At 43.4% G+C, this 19,748-nt stretch overlaps 2 protein-coding genes across 6 annotated transcripts in view; one reads left to right on the top strand and one right to left on the bottom strand.

Annotated features, from left to right (window-relative positions):
- Positions 1-418: 418 nt before the first annotated feature.
- Positions 419-5,588, top strand: C3H1orf74 (chromosome 3 C1orf74 homolog). The gene is made up of 2 exons (XM_044288403.1): positions 419-550; positions 3,164-5,588. Exon 2 carries the CDS (start codon positions 3,206-3,208, stop codon positions 3,980-3,982), a length of 777 nt encoding a protein of 258 aa, XP_044144338.1. The 5' UTR covers positions 419-550; positions 3,164-3,205; the 3' UTR covers positions 3,983-5,588.
- A 177-nt stretch (positions 5,589-5,765) lies between these two features.
- The window catches only part of TRAF3IP3 (TRAF3 interacting protein 3), a 62,056-nt gene continuing 48,073 nt past the window's right edge, over positions 5,766-19,748 (bottom strand). For all 5 annotated transcript variants that reach the window (XM_044288398.1, XM_044288397.1, XM_044288399.1 and 2 more), the window contains 5 exons: positions 19,112-19,256; positions 17,048-17,110; positions 14,464-14,609; positions 7,721-7,834; positions 5,766-6,039 (listed from right to left, as the gene is read on the bottom strand). In XM_044288398.1, the coding sequence (XP_044144333.1) occupies positions 5,944-6,039; positions 7,721-7,834; positions 14,464-14,609; positions 17,048-17,110; positions 19,112-19,256 (564 nt within the window). In that variant the 3' untranslated portion in view covers positions 5,766-5,943. The remainder of the gene's footprint in view (positions 6,040-7,720; positions 7,835-14,463; positions 14,610-17,047; positions 17,111-19,111; positions 19,257-19,748) is intronic.

Genomic DNA, 19,748 nt, shown 5'->3' on the forward strand with positions numbered 1-19,748 from the left:
TCTCCTAGCCACCTATTCCTATTTTGTAGCGCTCACAGCCAATGTCTGGATAGGGATTGAATTTTTTCATGCCCATACATTACCCTGTCATTCTTTGATTTTGTATTTAAAAGGATTTACAGTCCCTCCCCCTTTATCTTTTTCTACTCATTCTGGACTTCTATAATACAAATATTTATTTATTTTTTAAGATATATAAAGCATATGTTATCCTCTTGAGTATGTGTACTTAGCTTCTATCATATATTTGTCCGACATATTCGGCTATTGGTGTTCACGCATGCGTAGTTCCGCGCATAGATGCCAGTATCGCTGATGCCCGGAGTACGGAGCGGGCGCATGCGCTGTTGGTGCTTTTACATTGAGTGACGTACTCGCGCCTGATTCTGCCCTTTCTTCAGACACGTAATGGACGCATGCTTGGGGGCGGGGCGGCAGGCGTGTGCATTAGATACGGCGCCTGCGCACCTGTCTCTGGCGGACGCGTCACGCCAATAGCCACCATATGCAGGGTATTTAAACCCGCGGCGAGAATCCATCTGCGCCTCAGGTCAGTACTATCATTGTGCCTGGGAATTACTGGATAGGTGGGGGCTCTTAGTACAGGTACAGCCATCATAAGTGGGGCCGCCCCTTTCCGCAGAGACAGTACAGAAATTTAGGGCTAGCTTCCCTGATGCCTAAAAGCGGATTTTATGCATTAACCTACATGTTCCTTCCTAATTATCTGCAGTCTCTGCAGCAAGTAACCCCCACTGAGTGATATGGTGAATGGGAGTAACCACACTTGTGGCACCAGTTGAATCTTATTGAATGTATGCTCATGTGCTGATAACGATCTCCATTTATCTATGTTTTAATAGATTTTAGTTGTGGGGATATATTTATATATATATTTTAAGATATCACTAATAAATGTTAAGTTTTAGGGGTAATTACATTATTCGGTGACATCATCTCCTGGAAATCCCAGAAATCGGTTGTACCTCTTTCAGCATGATCAACCCTAGTAAACTAGGCATACTGCCTGGTAAGGTTGATTATGCTGAGTGCAATGACATCTCTGTTGCAGCAATCATAAGTGTCGTTTTAGAGAAATGTGTGCTTTTATGTTAATGAGATGCTCTGAGCACCACATCACCTACTCTGTCGCCACTCCCCTTCCGCACTGTTAAGCGTATGGCCACATGATGCGGTCATGTTGCAGTTGCAACATGGCCAAGAGATCCACAGTGGGCTTTAATGAAATTAATTAGGAGAGAACTGTTTAGCAGGTCTGTATTGTTAATGGACGAGTGGTATAGTGGGTGCGGTGCCACATGGCCATTAACACTGCAGACTGACACGACCATGCCGTTTGGTGGAACCCTTAGACACTATTCGGATGCCCGTCCCTGAAATCTTGCGCATGTGCCGACAAGACTACAATTGGCACATGAGCAATTCAGATCTGAGTGGTTTGGTCCAGTGAGCGTATAATCTGCATGCTGTGATAGTACTGTCCCTGGATCTCAGGGCATAGACAACTTTGAAGAATGAGGATGCCTGGCCCTGCCAATCTGTGTGGGAGGGGAAGTGACAACCGGGGAGTGGTGGAGGTGAAGCAGTGTGCTAAGTGCTTATTAAAAAGGGGTATTCCGGTAGATCGGTATCAGATTGGTGGAGGTCCTACCGCTGGGACCGTCACTGAGAACAGGGGCCCTGTACCCCCTGCGGATCCCCTGAAATGACCGGAGTTGCCGGTAGCACGTGTGCACGGCCACTCCATTAATTTCTATGGGAGTTGCAGAGATAGCCGAGTAGAGTGGAAGCGGTAGGACCCCCATTGATCTGATAGTTATCCCCTATCCTGTGGATAGGGGATAACCTTTACATACCGGAATATCCCTTTAAGATAATGTACGCATTTCTTGGAAACTACACCCTGGATTGCTGCAACAGAGGTGTCATTGCATTCAGCACGATCATCCCTCCCAGGCAGTGTACCTGCTTTACTAGGGCTGATCATGCTGACAGAGGCCCCTAAGGCTGGGTTCACACCTGAGCGTTTTACAGCGCGTTCCTACGCGCTGTAAAACACTCAACAGGCAAGAACCAATGATTCCCTATGGGCATGGTTCTCACCTTAGCGTTTTACAGCGTGTACGAACGCGCTGTAAAACTCCCTACGCCCCAAGAAGTACAGGAGCTTCTTTGGGGCGTAATGCCGCGCGTTCCCGCCCATAGACTTCCGGGAACGCGCGACAATGGGCGTTTGCTTGTTTCCGGAGCCGCGTATGTAAACGCTGCATACAAAATCGCGCATACAGAGTACGCTCAGGTGTGAACCCAGCTTAAGAGGGCATCTGTCAGCAGATCTGTACCTACAACACTTGCTAACCTGTTTACACATTCACTTGGCAGCTGAAGGCATCTGTGTTGTTCCCTTGTTTATATGTGCCCACATTGCTGAGAAAAATGTAGTTTAAATATATGAAAATGAGCCTCTAGGAGCAACGGGGGCGTTGCCGTTACACCTAGAGCCTCAGCTCTCTGCAACTGCCACGCCCTCTGTACTTCGATTGACAGGGCCAGGCAGTGAAACGTCATTACAAAGTGGAGAGGGTGCGGCAGTTGCAGAGAGCAGAGTCTCTAGGTGTAACAGCAACGCCCCCGTTGCTCCTGAAGCTCATTTGGGTATATTAAAACTTCATTTTTCTCAGCAATGCGGGCATGAACATGGGACCAACACAGATGCCTTCAGCTGCCAAGTGCACATGTAACAGGTCAAGCAGTTTCATAGGTACACATGACTTTTAAAAGTGTTTTCTAAGATCAAACAAAATCTAGCCTGAGAGAGAAATTGCGTAAACTAATAACGGACACAATATTCACCTGTCTGGTTTTGCTAACTTCAGTGAGGAGGTACCCACCCACACATGTGACTGCTGCAGCCAGTCAACAGCATCACCCAGATTTCCACAGAATTTAAATGAGAAATCTGCTGTGTATGTATCACAGTAGTTCCTCATCCTATTCATGAAGTTGAAAATGTACTTTCCCCAAAGATACTGTAAATAGGGCATTTTCTAAATGACTTAGATGCATATAAATACTCAGGTGGCAGTGTTGTATTTTGTGCCTTTTACATTATTAATAGATATAAATGATATTATTTTTCCAGGCTAGATGACTCCAGAGAAGATCACACAACATCTATACAGTTATGTCTCTCATCGTAGACCTGCACTCTGCTGCTAAACAGCATCTTAAAGGATTTAAAAGGTCATTAACTTTGAGACTTGCTGCTGAAATCTTGGCTGTAGATTGTGGTTTAAAGCCATGCTTCCTTTATGACTTAGGTGCAGTAGATGTCCTGCAAATCCAGAGATATCTCAAGGAGCTTCATCAGATTGGTTTCATACAGGGGCCTTTGCACATTCTTAACATGGAAGGAACTACACTCATCATCAATGTGCCAAGGGCAGCTTCCTACTTGGCGATGCTTCTCAACAGTGGTGATCTACAGGTAATAGATGTTTCTGCCACACTCAAGCACCCTGAATTGTGTGCCTCAGATCGTCTTTGGATCATACAGTCCGAGCTTTCAGATCTCCTGACACACCTAACACCTTACCAGAGTGAACTGCCAGGAGCCATTTCAGCAGCGGAGATCCCTACTACTGGGTGGAATCTGTGCACCATCTTTGGTTGCCTCCTGAATTATCCTGCAGTCTACTGGTTTGAAACTACCAGGAACTTTGAGAACTGTTTGTCTTTTACCCCACTGAGGCATGTGACTGTAGACACCACCTGCCCCAAAATAGGACTCCGTAAACTGCAGGTGTATTCCTTCACTATTCCAGAGTCACTATACCATACCCTGCAGTTGCTCCTCCAGGTCTGGACAGACAGTTTAAAGCAAACATTTAATGGACAGTGTCACTTCACAAACCCTGAAATTACTACGAAAACTGTAACACTACCGACTGTTGCTCTCTGAAAGGATATCATTGTAAAGAGTTCTCTTCGTGCTTGGTCTTTCATGCTGGAGAGGCTCTGGTTTACTGCCCTTACCTGTACGAATTGGCAGCTTACTGATTAGATGTTAACTGGTTCCACAGCTTCTTTGAATTCCTGCCTGACCATGGCTCTAGTGTACTGGCATGACTACAGTACAATAGATTTGCTGTCAGGCAGGAATTGATGCTGGAAGTTTGGTCAGATGAGCAGTGTTTGGTCCAGGAAATGCAGCCATCACATGGAGCATATACCTTGGAGCCAACACGCTTGTGTGAAACTGGCCTAGAGGGTTACACCCATCTTGTGACGTGATGTCATATCACTAAGATATACCATGATCGGCGGGGGTCTGACTTCTGCAATCCTGAGCATAAGGGCTCAACGATTTTCACATCCTTGTGCCATCCAAGTGTAGAAGGGACAGCAAATGGACTGAACACTGACACATTAAAGAGCATCCATTAGCATGATCAACCCTATTAAACGATGCATGCTGAGTTAGACCATTTATTTCTTTTTTTTCTATAGGATGAATAGCTGTGGAAATATAAATGTTTTTATATTTATGACCTATTTGGAGCACCTATTTGGAGGCTGGTCATAGCATTAGCAGCACTGTTAGCCCCTGTGCTCCGTGTACTCCCCCCTTCCAATTGATAGACATCTCGTCTAGCCCTGTGTTCTTGAGCCAGCACAGACTTAACTTGGCACAGCATCTGATGAGCATTGCTCTCAGAGCAGTGGCAACTTGGCGCTTGCACAATGGATTTTCTGCTGCTTCCCAAGTTCAGAAAGCAGTGCTCATCTGATCCACTGTGCAGGCGCTGACTCTGCACTGGCACGAGAACACAAGGCTAGATGAGATGTCAGTCAAATGGGAAAGGGGGAGGGGGGCGGCTAACACAGATATAGGGGTGTAGAGCTAGCGGTGCCCCTAGCATTATGGCCAGCCCCTTGGTGCTCTTGATGCTCATTAGCACAAAAATAAAACGTCATATCTCCACAACTATTGACCCTAGAGAATAAAGAAATACATTGTTGTACTAAGCATGATCAATCTTACCAGACAATATGCCTGGTGTAATAGGGTTGATCATGCTGCCAGATGCTCTTAAGTCAGTGAGGGACATTTACTAAAGTGTTTACACCACTATTGTGTCGTTAGTCGCAAATTATGGCTTCTCCCACACTTCAGGGCAGAGATGTGCCTAATTTATTAAAAGGCTTCTGCCGCCTAATAAATTAGATGCATCTCATGCCAGCTAGGGGAGATCAAGACTGGCGTATGGATTCTCTAGTCTTGATAAATGTCCTTCGATGGATCCATGCACTTGCCCATATTTTGGGTCAGTGAAAAGAAATGGACATCACATGGACAGATTTGGAAAACAGATGACATATTGATGCAAAAACAGACTAACTGCTTCCACACAGATGGAAAATGATCTGTTTGTAGCTGAATAAGCCCCATGGGGGTAGCAGCGACCGAGTATCCCTCTACCTCCTTTACAATTTTTTCCTGCCCAGTGGTGCCCGTCCACCTGACTGTGCGCAGAACTGTGACTGGTGCTGGTTGAAGTTCCCTGCTCAACCAGGTGCTCTGGATGCTGTTGTGGAGGGACTGAGCACTACACTAACATAATTTTTTTTTTTTTTAAAGTTAATTTTTTTTTAAATACAAAAAGGGCTTGTATAAATGTCTTTGGTAGATCTCTTATTATCAAGGCAATGTTACTTCAGCAATAATCCTGCAAAGACCAGAGTCTTGCATAAGGCACTTTATTACTTGTGTTGTGCTACATCTCTGTTCACATTGCAAAAGGCAAATACTGTAATATACACATAAACACATAAAAAAAAATTGGGAACAAAACTAAAAACTGTTCATAAACATTAATTAACAAATGCAGTTCCTTAGTAAACCTGAGGTAGGTGAACATTTCAGTGCATATAATGTTCTATGTGACTGGAGAAAAAGAACGCCATCACTGCAGCCAATATCACCGTAAAGAGTGGCGTCCAGAAGCAGCAGCATCTCTGTGGAAGACAAGAGGTAGATGTGTCATTCAACAGTTAACGTGGATGTCCCATGTGGGTTATCCAGGAAGAAACATCTTTGACTTAGGAAAATGTGCAATAGGTTCCCTGATGTGTAAATGAGACGGATTATTGCTGCATTACCCTGACACCCATCCTCCAGCTAAGCTGTAGGAAGTGGATGTCACAATCTAGCTAGATTACAGACATCTGAAATTGTCTTAAAGGGGCTATCCGGGTTGCGCTGCGATCCTGTGTGGTAGCCACTTCATAGCCTGGGGTTAGAACCTACAGCGCAGGCGTGAGTCTGAATCTCTCCACACAGCGCTAGTGAAAATCGGCAAGAAATCCGTACAAAACAAGATAAAAAAAAAAAAACACAGAAATGGGCCCTATTTATCGTGGTTTTTGTTGCAGATTGTCTGGTTATGTTAACAACTCCATTGAAATCTATGTGGAAAACCATCCCACTGGTCTAATAGTTTCCCCCCTATCCTGTGGATGAACCCTAATGCCTGAAATGTGACCATGGCTGCTGTTTAAACCTACCACTGTTGCAAGACAATAAAAAAAAGGAAAGCCAAAAACTATGGGGAACACTTATTAATACTGGTATACTGTGGAAAGCATACATTACCCAGAAAATCTAAGTTATTACATTAAAGAGGTTATCCGATATCACAAACAGCCCCCCCGTGGGCCGGGTCCTTCAGAGGGAATATACTTACCCCGCGGCGCTCCTGGTCCCCGCACCGCCGCTGCTGCTTCTTCGTCCTGTACAGGGGGGAGCAGCCAATGGCAGGCGGGGACTAGCTTAATGACCGGATGAAAACCCTCATGCACATGACCATATTTTATACTTGTGTCCGATCCGTATTTATTTGTGGATTGCACACATGCCCAATCATTTCTATGGGTCAGCAAAGATGTTGTCCTTTTGCTGTCCTTTTGTGTGGCGCTTTCCGCAAATTATAGAGCATGTCCTATTCTCCTCCGTATTGCGGACAAGAATAGTAATTTCTACTAATGGGAGTGAGAAAAATGCATATTGCACATTGAAGGTATTTCTGTGGATCCATGGTTTGCATGAGGCCTAAAGGTAATGGGGGGAGAGACACTAAAAAACACCAGGGGCAGGGTATGGATACAGTGTGATTTAAAATGAAACAAACTACAAATAGCCCCTGGAACGGGAGGGTGTGAACCATCCATAAATTCTTATTCACACTATGGGGTTATTTCATGTGCTGCTTTATTTCACTGCAGCAGCCAGGTGTTGGCTAACAAATAGGAGAGAACAGGGGGTAAGTGTGCCTTTTTACTTTTTTGTGTATCCATCTCATCCAAGAGAGAAGATTGTGAAAGGCCAGTCCTCATCCTATGCACTTGCACACTGGTTATATTTTCTGTAAGGGATCATGCACACGACCGTGCTCGATCTGAGAAACGGGGCCTGAGTGTCAGTGGCATCTCCCGGATATGAGGATGTACGGTAAGTACACTACAATAGACCTGTGGTGCGATGGGAACTCACTGCATGGTAAATTACTACGATTCAGTGAGTTCGGGTCAGAAGACATTTATTGTCATTGATGGGATCTTATCGTTTGGAAAGGATTTCCTGACCTTGTAGGATAGGAGTAGAAGCTAAAATATTCCTAAGTGATTACTTTAATTTTACCTTTGGGTTTTTTCTGGACATTCCCTTTAGCTCCTCTCGACATTGCTTCAACTTTCTCTGGCAAGAGCGATAGTCATCAGTGATCAGGTCCAGCTCAACCTTCAGACCTGCACACTGGCAAACAAACAGGACTGCCATGAACAAATACATGCATTGGGAAGCTGGGGCTGTGGCACATCTGTTAGGACTTCACAAACTACTTATGCAAATAAAAACACCGGCATATTCAAGTCAATTGGCTTGTATGCTGACGCACCGATCCCCGTAAATGGTAACATGTCATATAACTTTACATATGTTCCTGGACTATGATGATTTCTTTTATTTTCCCTCTATTTGAGTTGGGCATCATCTTAGGCTACCATCACACTTGCCTTGTTGTTTTCTGGTATTGAGATCCGGCAGAGGATCTCAATACCGGAAAAAAACGTTTCCGTTTAGTCCTCACATGCATTCTGAATGGAAAGAGATCCGTTCAGGATGTTTTCCATTCCAGCAGCTTTCTGTTTTGTCACCTGCAAGCTGCGGTTTTGTGTCCAGTCTTAAATGGATCCAGTACTGAAAACAATGTAAGTCAATGGTGACAGATCATTTTTTTTTTTTGTGTTTTTTTAGAAGCCTATAAAGCCAGATCCATCACCCATTGACTTTTAATGTATTTAGTGATGGATCAGTTTTTTTTCGATTTGATCTCACAAAACCGCATCCTAACGGAACGGATGCATACTGGTGTGCCAAATCAAAGCTCTGCCGGATCTCAACACCAGAAATAACAACACAAGTGTGAAAGTAGCCTTAGCTACTTTGGATGGGCTTTTCTCTGGCCCCATGAACATGGCCTAATGTGATACCATAACCAAACATGGTGTCCGTGGAAAAAAATGTTAACATACTCCAATGAATCCCAAATTAGTATGTCTATGATTCTTTTTTGAGGTACTAGATGAAAGCATATGGAGAGTTCATGGGTCCATATTGTAAATCCTTAGCGCTGTCTGAGGAACACTATACAAGTCTGTGCACACTCCAGTTCTGTGTGCAGGAGCCTCTGCTCACTCAGTAGAATATAGATGTTTTCATTTTGCTTTCTCATGGCCATTTGTCATTATATAGCCCTTGGATCGTGCATCCCAGTGTTACAGCATGTCATTTTTCATAATGATATCATCAGTTTTTTTTTCTATACAGTACATCACCATTTAGTTTTCTGTTCATCTGATCCAGCAGAACAGAAAAATAAAACAAAATCCTTTGTTTTGAGCATCTGTTGTGCTAATTTTGCATATGTTTTTGTCAATTCCGTCAGATCCAGAGCACAATGGATGCTCAAAATAAAGGATCCCTTTTTGTTTATTTTTTTTAGTTCTGACGGATCAGAAGAACAGAAAACTAAACTGTGATGTGAACGAGGCCTAAGCCTCTGTTCACACTTAAGTCAGTCAGAATATCGTAGCATGGACTCATCATAAGTTAACGCTGAGGAACACTGACAAAAATACTGAAGTATCGTCACTGATCCTGTAAAAACTTAAAGGGGTTTTCCCATCTCAGACAATGCTAGGATATGCCCCGATTGCTGATATGTGCAGGTCTCGTACACTGAGCCGGCAAAGTGAAAGAGGGCGCACCACGCATGCGCGGCCGCTCTCCATTCATTTCTATGGGGCTGCTGAAAATAGGCTCAGTTTATGAGATAGATACCTCTGGGAGCCGCATCTATCAGACAATGGGGGCATATCCTAGCAATATGCCCCCATTGAGATGGGAATACCCTTTTAAGCCATGACTTCAGTGTGAATGAAGCTATATTGATTACCTGAACGTTTTTAGTTCACCTCTTTAAGGTTGCTTTCACACATTGGTTTTTGGTGTTTTATTGCACTTTTGTGTTTTTAGTGGTGGTTTTTGCAGTAAAAACACCAGCTCTAGAAGTTAGCTGAAGGTCTATAGAAAATATGAAATGCAGGATACACAAACATTTTTTTCCTGGTGGTGTTTTTGTTATTTAGGTGGCGGTTTTTGTATTTCTGCCTCTTTTTCAAAAACACAGGATGCTGTAGGGTTTTTTAAGGAGTTTTCACATCACCTTCTATAGTAGAAAAAGCTATGAAGAAAATGCTAGTGGGCCAATACTGTTTGCAAAAACACCCAAAAAACCTACTAATAGTGTGGCAAAAGGTGCAGTTGGCCAATGCCAAATGCTTTATCTGGTGTTTCCATTTCATCCACCATGATGGCCACAATGAGAGATGACCCTTGACCTCTGTAGGGGCAGGAACACACAAAGAGAGTTTAAATCTACACCCCACCCCTCACCCCCTCAGTGTTTTCCTGCCCCTATGGGGGTTAACACATGGAGAAAGTCCTCCCTGAGGGGAGGTGAAGAATAAGAAAGTTACTGGTATCTCCCGCTGTCCTCCCGCGGCATAGGCTAAGGATGGACAGTGGGAGCAACAAGGACCCTCATCCTGGCTCAAGCTGGGGCCTGTGGTCCTTCCCTTATGGCGGGCTTCTTTCCTCTGCTGGAAACAGTCAGCCGGGTGTCGGAACGTGACGCGCACGTGATGTTCGGCGTCTTACGTATTCTATGAACCCGGCTGGGGGGTTGGTGCGGCGCATGGAGCACTCGGTTATTCGGGGACCATGCGGCGCATTGAGCTTCTCTATCCCAGGGGTGCTGCTAGATGGCGTAAGATGCCGCGAGATTTAAAAAAACAGGGCGCTCATACAGAATCTCTGCATCTCCGCCGTGATGTCCGCATTGGAAGCACCTACTCCCTGACTGGAGGGCTCTGCTACCGCCAGTACCGTGAGTCCCCTATGGGGGTGGATGTATTTATATATATGATTTATGGGAAACTGTCTGATATTTGGTTGTCCTCTTTTGTCTTCAGGGCACAAGAGACTCTAAATCAAAAGTAAAGCCTCTAAAGTGCAATGCCTGTTCAAAAAGACTACCGGAAAACTATAAGAAAAAATTATGCAGATCCTGCATGTCCGAAATTCTGAAAGAGTAACAACCTAATATAATTTCAGATGTTTTTTCTGAGATGAAGTCTTTAATTCATGAAGAAATTAAATATTCCTTAGCCTCTATGTCTACTCCCAGCACTCCTAATCCTCCGGCTAAAATGCCAAGGCTTTCTGTTCAATCCTCCTCTGACCAAGAGGACATTGAGGAGGGCTCCGCTTCTTCTAGACAAGTTTTAGAGCAGGATCTCCTCTCAGAAGGGAGAGATCAGAGAAAATGATAAAAAATATTTTTTCTCTTCTGAGTGCATGGAAGATTTATTAAAAGCTATAAGATCCACAATGGGTATCTCATCGGCACCAACAATATTCACAAAGTTAGTAGGAAACATGGTCGCATCCTTACGCAAAGAAGGAATCATCATTATCCCCTATCTAGACGACTTAATAGTTGGCAGATCAGAAGAGGAAAGTTTGTGGACCACCCAAAAGGTTTTAGACACACTTTCAGATCTAGGATGGATTGTAAATCTAAAGAAATCTACCCTAACTCCATCTACAAGGATAAGATTCCTAGGTGTAGAGTTAGATTCCAGATCTCAGAGGACATATCTACCCCAGGACAAAGCAGAAGCCCTCCAAGAGAAGATATCGCACTTTCAAAAGGCTCACAGATGTTCCATCAGGGAGGCTATGAGTCTATTAGGAAATCTAACTTCCTGTTTGATCTCAGTTCCTTAGAGTCATGCTCATACAAGAGTGACACAGACCTGAATTCTAAAAGAATGGGATGAGAGACAATCAACTCTAGACAAAAAGATCCAGATACAACTAACAGTAAAGACAGATCTCACATGGTGGAAGTTAAAGAGAAATCTTCTTCAGGGTACAGACTGGCTCAGACATCCAGAGGTACAGATCATAACCGACGCCAGTGCCGCGGGCTTGGGGGGAAAGATAGGTGGTCAGTTTCTTCAGGGAATTTGGCGCAGCAGTATAAGAAGAAAATCCTCAAACTACAGAGAACTGTATGCATTTCTCAGGACTAGGGGAGAATCTTTTAAAAGACCAAATCTTTGGAAGGGGAGAATGTTTTAAAAGGCCAACACCTGAAACACCAGGGAGGAAGAAGATCCAACCTATTAGGGGAGGTGGCAAGACAGATTTTCTCCTGGGCAGAAGAAAATACTCTTTCATTAACAAAAGTCCACCTAAAGGGTTCCGAAAATATAGAGGCAGATTTTCTAAGCCGCAGAAGGATAGACAGGGGGGAGAATAGTCCCTAAATCGGTATATCTTCCAGAAGATAACATCCAGGTGGGGTTTGCCAGAAATAGATCTATTCTCATCTAGAGAAAATTCTCAGATGGATCTATTTTGTTCACTAAATCCAAGAGACAGACCATGGGTAGTAGATGCCCTATCAATAAGTTGGGATTGGACTCTAGTCTATGCATTCCCTCCGATTCCTCTAATTCCTCAGGTCATACAGAAGATAAAGGAGGAAACAACAGTAATCTTAGTGACCCCACTTTGGGCCGAAAGAAGTTGGTTTTCCACTCTAAAACAATTAGCATTGGAGGAACCTTGGGAGATTCCGTTCCAGAAAGACATGCTGATTCAGGGTCCCATACAACATCCAGACCCTCAAATATTCAGACTAGCTGTTTGGATCCTGAAGACGAGACACTCAGGAAAAAGGGTCTATCAGAAAAAGTTATTCTTACTTTTTTCCTGCTGGCTTTCAGGGTAACATCGGCCATATATCTCAAAGTCTGGAAGAGATTTTGTAGTTGGCTGGGAAAGGAAGATCCAGATACTTCCTCTCCTCCAATAAACAGGATCTTAGATTTTTTACAGAGTGGATTAGAGCTAGGTTTAAGGCCTAGTACACTTAGGGTACAGATAACAGCTTTAAGAACCTTTTACGACTCTTGTTTGGTGGAACATAGGTGGATAAGGAGATTCATAAGAGCTACCGTTAGGTTAAGACCAACGTTGAGGTCCAAAGTTCCTCAGTGGGACCTAAACATAGTACTAGAGGGGCTAACAAGACCACCTTTTGTTCCCTTATCCGAAATTTACATTAAACAACTTTCTTTCAAGACAGCCTTTTTAATAGCCATCACTTCTGCAAGACGTATAGGGGAAATCCAGGCAATTTCTTGTAGAGAACCTTACCTCCAAATTCTTGACGATCATATAAGACTTAGATTAGATCCAGGATTATTGCCTAAGGTAGTCTCAGACTTTCATCGTGATCAGGAGATCATCTTACCCTCGATCCCCAACTTTCAGGAAAAAGAGATTGATGATAAGATGAGACTCTTAGATGTAAAATGTTCTGTCTTGCAGTTCTTACAGGCCTGAAAAGACTTTAGGAAGGACGATAACCTATTGATCCAGTTTTCAGGGAAAAATAAAGGAAAGAAGCTTTCTAAATCCTCTATAGCCAGGTGGATCAGATCCACTATCATATTGTGCTACTCCCTTCAAAAGAAAACATGCCCAATGATTATTAAGGCACACTCCACTAGAGCCACGGCTTTCTCTTGGGCCGAGAAGGGAGGTGTTTCATTGGATCAAATTTGCAAAGCTGCAACTTGGTCCAGTCTTAATACCTTTGTCAGACACTACCGCCTTTGTCTGTCCGATTCTGCAGAATTACAGTTTGGTCAGAAAGTTCTACTGGCGGTATCCCACCCTAACTAATATTTGTTAGTTCTCATTGTGGCCGTCATGGTGGATGAAATGGAAAAAACTGAATTGAATTCACCATGACGGCCCATACAAATCCCTTCCCAAAAAATATATATATATATATATATTGTAGGAAGGTGCAGGGGCCCGTCATTGACAGAAGGTACATGTCACGAGGTTCCTGGCCTCCGAGAGATAGGAACCGTTAGTTTAGTGTGTCAGCAGCAGCTAGACACAGTGTTTTTACTTAGTGTGGCTGTAAAGCCGATCCGGGCCGGTTCTTATTGGAAGCAGACAAAGAGCAGGGTGGGTGGCTGTTCCCCATGTTCCAGGCCAGGTTTTGGGATGGGAATAAAAACCCAGCCAGCAGTCACAGCTGGGTGTGGATTACCCTGCATTTTCATAGTGGAGCTGTGAAGCACTGTGATCTTGGGTTCCAACCAGTTGGTAGCGTGCTGGAGAGCTGCACACTGAAAATCAGACGCCCTAAAGCCTGCTGTGGACGGCTGTGGATTGCCATGGACAAAACAGTCCGCCAGGTGACACATTTGTGCTGTGGACTTTATGTGGTGTGAATTAACACCAGGGCTCTGCAGTGTTGTTTTTGCTTTATTGATTTTTGAGTGAATAAACACTGAACTTTTGCTTTACTACCATGTTCTTGCCCCTGTACTGCGTCCGCTTACCCTGCCATATATATATGTATAGTTGTGTGTGTATTTATATAGGGAACTGGGGTATGAAGAAATAGCCTAAGAACTCCTATTACAGTTTACCTACCTTGGTAATTTGTTAAACACTGAAGGGTGGGGGGTAGATTTAAACTCTCTCTGTGTGTTACTCTCCTTACATAGGTCAAGGGTCATCTCTCATTGTGGCCGTCATGGTGAAATCAAGGAAACGGAATTACCGGTAAGACAAATTTCGGGTTTTTTAGTGGTTAAAAAAAGGCCAAAAACATTCATGTGTATAAGGATCCTAATGCAGATTTCATTTATTAGAAGATGGCCCAGGCAAGACTGAAGTGTCAGAGATGCTGTAAAAGGATTTGTGTTCTCTGGTAAAAGTTTTACCTCTTTCTCCTGTGACGCTAGTTTTTCCATCACAGCCTGGAGTTGGTCATTTTTCAGTTCTTCTTCTGGTGACTCACTTAGTTGTAATGTTGTCGTGTCTCTTTTAATGTCTGACACGTTTTTCTGCTCCAGCGTTACAAGGTCAACTGGCAAAGGAAAGAAGCTGTTTACAGCAATTTCTGGTACTTAGAAGGGATCAGCAACCTCCACCATGAAACTACAACTCACAGAATTCTCTTTTCACTTCTATGGAAGTTATAAGAAAATCTGAGTATGCATGCTGGGTGTTGTAGTTTTACAGAAGCTGGAGTGCAAAGGTTGCTGATCCCTGTTCTAGTCAAACCTTAATCAGGATCATCCCAGAAAACACGGTCTGTGTGTCGGCCGCATCTAGTGGCTCCACTGAGCCGAACTGACAGTATTATAGTAATTAATGATATAGTCAGTCTATATAATCGTGAGTCTATTGCATTGTACTCATATCAGCAACAGCCCAGTGATCAGATACAAACAGGCACATATGAACCTGGGACCAACACAGATACCTTTAGCTGCCAAACGCACATGCAACAGGCCAGACACTTTCAAAGGAACAAATCTGATGAAGATGCCCTTTAAGGGTTCCTCCATCCAACAAAACTATTGAGAAAGATGTATCACAAAACATGTATACACCTCTTCAGGGGCATACGAAGAAATCACTGGGCCCCATAGCAAGAATCTAAATTGGGCTCCCATGCCCCATTCATAGCCCTTCCCTCTACGCTTTCCTAGCCTGTATATAGAGCACTGTACTGATATGTGAGCTATGAGGTATAAATTACAGCTCGTACCTCACATATCAGTACACTGCTGTATATACTGTATACCTGTACACACTGCATCTATTATACTTCGTACCTCACATGTCAGTTCACTGCTGTGTATACTATATCTGCAGTGTGTACAGATATATGTGCTCAGTTATATATTATGGCTATTGTGTGAGGTACATGAGGTAATAGTGGTTGTAACTGTCTGCAGTACTAATATATATATATATATATATATATATAGGGAATGGGTACTCATTCTCTGGTTTCTTTTCTAAGAGTCCTTTACGCAGGCCGAGAATCCTCCAGATAATCGCTAACAAGCGTTCATAGGAACTCTTGTTAGCGATTATCTGACGATGCAAAGGTGCCGCCGATTACCCGATGAACAAGTCGCTCGTTCCTTGAGTAACTGAATCGTTTGTGCAGCCATCTAAATCATTGTTTGCTGGCAGCAGATCGAGCTGTGTAAACATGATCTGCTGCCGGCAAACAATGGTTCTGTATGGGGACAGGCCATAGCATTTGCGATCACTCTACCCTATACTCTGGAGGAGATCTCTGTGTGTAAATCCAGCAGTCTCCTTCACCGATAAGCAGGCACTTACTAGGAAGGAACACTTCCTTCTCGACAGTCGCCTACAAAATTGGCCCGTGTAAAGGGACCTTAAGTGTGGAAAGTGAAATGTTTTATAATTTTGCTGCCTCTACTAAAGCAAATACACTGCGCCTCACCCTCTAGAAGCATGCAGGAAGATAACATGCCTAAAAAAGTCACTACTATTGCCATGAATACCTGAATTCTACACAATGGTATGCAGTTCTGAAAGATCTCAAGGTAAATTCAAAATGTAATACCGTTTGACTTTTGTGCTCTCCAGCAGCTTTTTGCTCTCCAAAATGCCACCAAAAAACAGTTTAATGCTCATTCCAAATGCAAATTACCTTTCAAAGAGGTGGGCAAACTCATGACACAATTTAAGATGTCCCACCCACTGTTGTGTGATTGATATCCATGAGGAAAGGAAACATCACAATGATGGCCTGAAATCCTGTGCGTTCGCAGTTGTGATCTGCTTCCGGAGCACTACCTGACTGCATGTTCTAGAGCAGAGACTAGTACATCCCGCATCACTGTACATTTCTGGAAGTTGCACGCACAGAATTATGGCCAGTCTTGTAGTGATGTTTCTTGTATGGGGCGCTAGGGCATGGGCAGATGGACTAGTCTACTTAGTGTCTCCACCTCTTTGCTGTAAATAGTTAATTTGTATATAGTGTAAGCAGGCTTCTAGAAAACTAAAAGAGTGGAACAGTCAAGCACTGGTAGCAGTTGGGGGGCAAAAAGTTCTGACATGTTCCCTTTAACCAGTATTTGTCTACCTTGCAAGATATCTTCACACAAATCGGTGGACATAAGATACATTTACATCAGGCATGTCCAAACTGCGTCCCTGCAACAGTTGCAAAACTACAACTCCCAGCATGCCTGGATAGCTTACAGCTATTAGGGAATGCTGGGAGTTGTAGTTTTGCAACAGCTGGAGGGCCTCAGTTTGGACATGCCTGATTTACATTATGAGACAACCCCTTTAAGTTTCACAGGTAGGAAATGTTGTAATGCAGTGTTTAAAAATGGTGCATATACTTTGTGCAATGTGCATACGTCAAAAACATTTGCAAAAAGTGCACACAGACATGTTCCTGGACGTGTCTGAATCAGTAAACCATAAGTGTTGTTTTCTACCTTATCAAACTTTAGGGCAACTTACGTTGTAAACCCTTAATTTGTTTGTGCATCTCAAGTTTCTGCTCCTCCGAATTCCTCAGTCTAACTGAAAAAAAAAAGTAAAAAAATTCTGATCAGTCATTTGCAAAATAATTACAATAAACAAGCATCTTATTTAAACATGCAACAGGTTTTTGGGAATATCTAATGTGTTCATTATCAAGAGCATTTCTCAAGTCACTGTATGGCCAATGCAGTAGACGCAGCTACTACTGGCAGCTACTACAGGGTCACCACTGGGACCGACACACACGAGCGAGTTCAATGCAAGGAACTGACAGAATGCGTCAGTTCGAGGTCCCGTTCAGACCTAGGCTCCTCTGACATGATTACACAGCGTTACAATGATTTACAATGCTGTATGGCCCTGAGAGTCCTGGAATCTACTCAAGCTGCGGACAAGAATAGGACATGTTCTATCTTTTGCGGAGCTGCGGACCCGAAGATCGGGGACGCGCTCCGCAATTGCGGATGCAGACGGCACACTGTGTGCTGTCCGCATCCATTCCATCCCCATAGAGAATGAATGGGTCCGCACCCGTTCCGCAAAATTGCGGAACGGATGCGGACACATTCTGCGGACGTGTGAATGGAGCTTTAGGCCTCCTGCACACGACTGTATGGCTTTTTCAGTGTTTTGCAGTCCGTTTTTCATGGATCCGTTGTACCGTTTTTGTTTCCGTTGTGTTTCCGTTCTGTTTTTCCATAGGCATATACAGTAGATACATAGAAAAAATAGGGCTGGGCATAAAATTTTCAATAGATGGTTCCGCAAAAACGGAACAGATACGGAAGACATACGAATGCATTTCCGTATGTGTTCCGTTTCTTTTTGCGGACCCATTGACTTGAATGGAGACACGGAATGTGATTTGCGAGTTATAATAGGACATGTTCTATCTTTCAACGGAACGGAAAAACAGAAATATGGAAACGGAATGCATACGGAGTATATATATATATTTTTTTGCGGAACCATTGAAATGAATGGCTCCGTATACGGACCGCACACGTAACGCAAAAAACAGGCAGTAAACGGGAAAAAAACCGGTAGTGTGCAGGAGGCCTTAGGCTACATGAACACGACCTTGCCATTTTTTTGCGGTCCGCAAGAAGAATGGATTGGGCGGCCCATTGTAGAAATGCCTATTCTTGTCCGCAAAATGGACAAGAATAGGACATGCTATATTTTTTTTTTGCGGGGCCTCGGAACGGAGCAACAGATGCGGACAGCACACGGAGTGCTGTCCGCATCTATTGCGGCCCCATTGAAGTGAATGGGTCTGCCCCGAGTCGCAAAAACTGCGGCTCGGGTGAGGACCCGAAAAACGGTTGTGTGCATGAGGCCTTATACTTCCATAATGCTGTCTTCTGCACAACAAAACTGAAAACAGCAGGTTTACTCTGTTTTATTTGCTTTATATACAGACATTATGACCTTCATGCGAAATCTCCCCCAAAAAAAGAAAACTATTGGGGGAATTTATCATAAGGGGAATATTTGAAGTCTGTTTTGCTTGAGTCTGCGTTGGAGTACTTTATGCCACATTTATCAAATGTCTCATCTTGTTTGATACATACGCCATAGGCCTCATGCGCACGACAGTTGTTTTTTGCGTCTGCAAATTGTGCGTCCACAAAAAAAAACTGATGCGGCATCCGTTTTTTTCCACAGATCCCTTGTAATAAATGCCTATCCTTGTCCGCAAATGTGAAAAAAGTAGGACATGCACTATTTTTTTTCCTGAAGGGAAACACGGACAACGGACGCGGAACACAAACGGATGAACTATCAGCATTTTTTGGCTGACCCATTGAATTGAATGGGTCCCCATCCTATCCGCAAAAAAAAATAACGGAACATAGGCCGAGAAAAACAACTGTCGTGTGCATGAGGCCTTATCCTTTAAATCAATGAAATGCAGGTTATACTGAATCTTTCCCCATAAGGCTATATATCAATCTGCTCTATAACATGCCACCTGCAGATTGCATTGCATTTTCCTCATGACAAGTTGACACTTGAATAGAAATAAGTGAAATAAACCTTGTAGAGAGCTCAGCTGCTCCTTCTGCAGTTCATTGTCTTCCTGAAGGTGCTCATTCAAGGCTTGCAACTCAATCTGCTCTTTCTGTAGCTGTTGAATCCGACTGTAAAGCTGTTGACATTGTGACTCCTGAGATCCCACCCACTAAAAGCAAAGGAGAAATCAATACAAGAACATTGGGCAAAAAGACACACAAATAAAATGTGTGAGTGGAGTGTCTTTGGATTAGGTTATACTGTCTGACAAATGTCTTTAGAGTCCATGGGACAGATTTATCATGACTCTGACAGCTCACTCCACTTTAACCTATGGCTAAAGTCAGTTCTAGCCAAGTCAGATTTATGATCGGCCCTTTAAGACTGTAATAAATGTGGTTTGACGGTAGCAGTTTAGCCGTCAGTAAGCAGCTTTACAAGTCGCACATCTTTACGAAAAAGTCGCACGTTTTTATGAAAAAGTCGCATGTTCTATTAAAAAGTCTCATAAGATAAGCATGGTCCTCACTGGAGTGAAATTGCGACTTTTTAGCGACTTTTTAAATAGTCCCAATAGTAAATCTGTTTAGAGATTCATTTACATAAGAAAACACGCCCACTTTCAGAAAACTGGCGAGCATAGTGCAGAGCAGAAAAAAGT

This window comes from Bufo gargarizans, chromosome 3 (genome assembly GCF_014858855.1).
Source record: "Bufo gargarizans isolate SCDJY-AF-19 chromosome 3, ASM1485885v1, whole genome shotgun sequence".
Lineage (NCBI taxonomy): Eukaryota > Metazoa > Chordata > Amphibia > Anura > Bufonidae > Bufo > Bufo gargarizans.